The following is a 3,291-nucleotide window of genomic DNA, read 5'->3' on the forward strand; positions in this document are numbered from 1 at the left end:
GATGTTTTATTAATTGTAACACAACAACGGGTTTTAAATTCTTTGACTGTTCATTCTAGTATTTTTCAAATTACCAGAGTAGGTTTTTTTTGCTTGTTTTTCTTTTGTATATTTTTGTGGCTTTTTTCTTTTCTTTTCTTTTTTTTTCAGCGTTAAAACTCACAAAGAATCTTTGAAATGTCTTACAAATGTTCACTGTGCCACTTATGGATTTGGTTCAGATGATGTGTCTCATTTTATTCTGCTCTTTCTTAGTATTTCTAAGTCCTTTTTTTTATATGTGTGTATATATGTATGTATGTATGTATGTATGTATGTATGTGTGTGGTCAATAAAATAAGTCCCTTTTGAACACTGAGGTCAATGTAATCGACTTGTCCCTCACTTCCAATTGCTGGCCTTGTGCCAAAATTTGAAACCAATAATGTTGTTATTTTTAATTCGGTGAGCTGGTAGAATAGTTAGCATGCCAGGCAAAAAAATTACTAGCATCTTGTTGGTCTTTATGTTCTGAGTTCAAATTCCACTGAGGTCGACTTTGCTTTTCATCCTTATTTGTTTGTATGTATATATGTATGTATATATGTGTATGTATGTGCATGTATACACATGTATGTATGTACATATGTATGAATGTCTATATATATATATATATATATATATGTGTGCATATGTATGTGTGTATGTATGTATGTATGTGTTCGTGTATGCATACGTCTATGTATGAATATATGCGAGGGGGTACTGAAAAGGCCTAACCCTTCGAGTTCTTTTATAGGGCTTAGAAAAACTGAAGGACCGCTGCAATGAGTGTGTGAATCTTAGAGTGGAACATGTTGAATAAAATCATAATTAACTGATCCTCCTCTATTTTCTTTTACCCACAGCCAGGGACTTTACAGCACTCTCCTCATGTGTGTATATATGTATGTATGTATGTATGTAGGTGCATATGTTCATGTTTGTGTGTGTATGAATATATATGAGGGGGTGCTAAAAAGTTCCTGGTTTTAAGGGTATTGTGAAGGGCCTGGTTGGAGGTTCAACCCTCCGAGTTCTTTTACAGGGTTTAGAAAACATGAGGGACCACTGCAAATAAGTGTGTGAATCTGAAAGGGGAATACGTTGAATAAAGTTATAATTAACTGATCCTCCTGTATTTTCTTTTACACAAAACCAGGAACTTTTCAGCACCCCCTCATATGTGTATATGTATGTATAAATATATATGTATGTATGTCATTATACAGTTTATTTCAAGATTTCTTGCCAATAGAGAAAGAACCGGTTTCTAACCTAGATCCAAGGTTCCTTCATTGGAATTTCAACATGAACAACAGGTCATTTTTGCTTGTATGTGTGTGTGTGTGTATGTATGTATGTATGTATATATGTTTATATGTATGTGCAGATGTGTATGTTTTATGTATGTATTCTCATGTATATAGCTACATATCTAGACATGCGCATATATATTTAAATGATAAACTTCTGGAAAGTTTCACAGATTTTTACAGTTCCAGTGATGGATTGGATCTGTAGTCTTTGAATTAGCTTTCTCCTTTCTGGTTTTGCGAAGACTAATTTCTCAAGATTGGTATTTAGGCAGTGTGTTGCATATCCCAGGGCCCCAATAATTACAGGTATAAACCTGAACTTGTATGTATGTATGTATGTATGTATGGGATACATGTGTGGTTGCACAAATCAAACTTCAATACTTCTCTCTCAAAGCAATTCCATTTCTTCCAAAGTGACCTTAGGCGGGTTTTTCTTCCTCACCCACCCACCCCGTATGGCATCGATGCGTCGATGAATCGGCGGCAGAATGAGGAGTAGTTTGAGGAAGAGGACAAAGAAAGGGGTCAGACAACAGAGGAAGGACTTCTCCGCATAGAAGTTCATACCGAGGGCTTGCCAGTACGGCACGAAAAGCAGCGTCACGTGCGCCGCTGCAAGAAAGAGAGTGGCGTAGCCCAAGTGACTCTGGAAGAAACGCCACTCGCGCCAGTTGAGGCGTGACCCCACAGATGGTAATGTCACGATTCCAACCACCGATAATGTTATGAACGACAATATACCAACACTAAGCCCAACACTGCTGGTTAATGTTAACGATTGTGGCTTTTGCTGGTGGTGGTGTCTGTTGTTGCCATTTTCGTTGTAATAAGTGTTGTTGTTGCTGTTGTCATTTTTGTAGTGGTTAATGTTGTTGTTGTTGGTGTTGTTTTTCTTATTGTTGTTGCTGCTGTCGCTGTTGTTACTGTTGTTGATATTCACGGTAGCGTAGTAATTGCTGTAGGTATAGTGGGGGTAGTATTGACTGCTACTATGAACATTGTTGTCGTTGATGTTGCTGTGGTAGCTGCTGCTGTCGCTGCCCCTGCTGCTACTGCCACTACTACTACTGCTGCTGCTTGCTTGAGTGGAGTATAGGAATGGCATAGTGGACGGTGACACCAAAATCAAAGAGATAACTACATGCCAGAACGCAAAGAGGATAGCGGTGAGGCCAAGAACCTTCCTAGATTTGAGCCACTCGTCCATCCAGGGAGGGAAACGCTTATATTTGGTTCCGTAACACAACTGGACAAGTGCAGCTAGGCAGCCCGGAAAATACGTTAGCGCAAGAAGACTAATGGCGGACAACGCAAGTAAAACATTCAGGAGATTGAGTGGAATTTTCTGCCAATGGTAGACCTGCCTTGGAGACGCTCGCTGTTTGCGGACCTCGTTGAAAACAAGAAGTGAGAACCAAAGAAGAACTACGCAACATGTGATGCATGCTGGGACGGCCCAGCCTTTCATGAACATGTGGGGGAGGGCCTCGATGTCGTGTGCAGTAGTCAGGTCCCCGCGGCATATTGGACTGAATCCCATGTGGCGAATGACCCGTCCGACCTTGTTGACAGCGTTGATATCGTTGCCTGCTAGGTATACAGTGGTGCGTGACGTGGCGTCGGATGAAAGCCCTTCTAGTACGTCTGGCGCCAGGGTATTGAGTCCTTTCACAATGTGTGCATTCGGAAACTGTTCGGCTAACACTTCAGCATTTGATGGCTGACCGCCACTTGGTTTCCGGGATCGATTCGACACATCGACAAGAACTTTGCCGCCGAGCAGGTCCTTATAAGGAGTAAGAAGGGAGACCATGTGACGGAACTGGAGCGCAAGGAACAGGACTCGCACGTCACTGTTTTCAAGGCATTTCTCAACACTGGTGAACTGCACGACGTCTGGGACTGGACGCGATCCGTTGAACTTCCGTCGAGAAGGACATCGACTTCCCAA

The 3,291-nt window shown here is 41.4% G+C and overlaps 1 protein-coding gene across 1 annotated transcript; it reads right to left on the reverse strand.

Annotated features, from left to right (window-relative positions):
- Positions 1–33: 33 nt before the first annotated feature.
- Positions 34–3,285, reverse strand: LOC106871541 (metalloreductase STEAP4). The gene has a single exon (XM_014918043.2). It carries the CDS (start codon positions 3,151–3,153, stop codon positions 1,729–1,731), a length of 1,425 nt encoding a protein of 474 aa, XP_014773529.1. The 5' UTR covers positions 3,154–3,285; the 3' UTR covers positions 34–1,728.
- Between the last annotated feature and the right edge of the window lie 6 nt (positions 3,286–3,291).

This window comes from Octopus bimaculoides, chromosome 29 (genome assembly GCF_001194135.2).
Source record: "Octopus bimaculoides isolate UCB-OBI-ISO-001 chromosome 29, ASM119413v2, whole genome shotgun sequence".
NCBI classification, from domain to species: domain Eukaryota; kingdom Metazoa; phylum Mollusca; class Cephalopoda; order Octopoda; family Octopodidae; genus Octopus; species Octopus bimaculoides.

Bases quoted from the DNA above. Each gene is read 5' to 3' on its own strand.
- LOC106871541 (XM_014918043.2), bottom strand. From the start codon at position 3,153: ATGGTCTCCCTTCTTACTCCTTATAAGGACCTGCTCGGCGGCAAAGTT.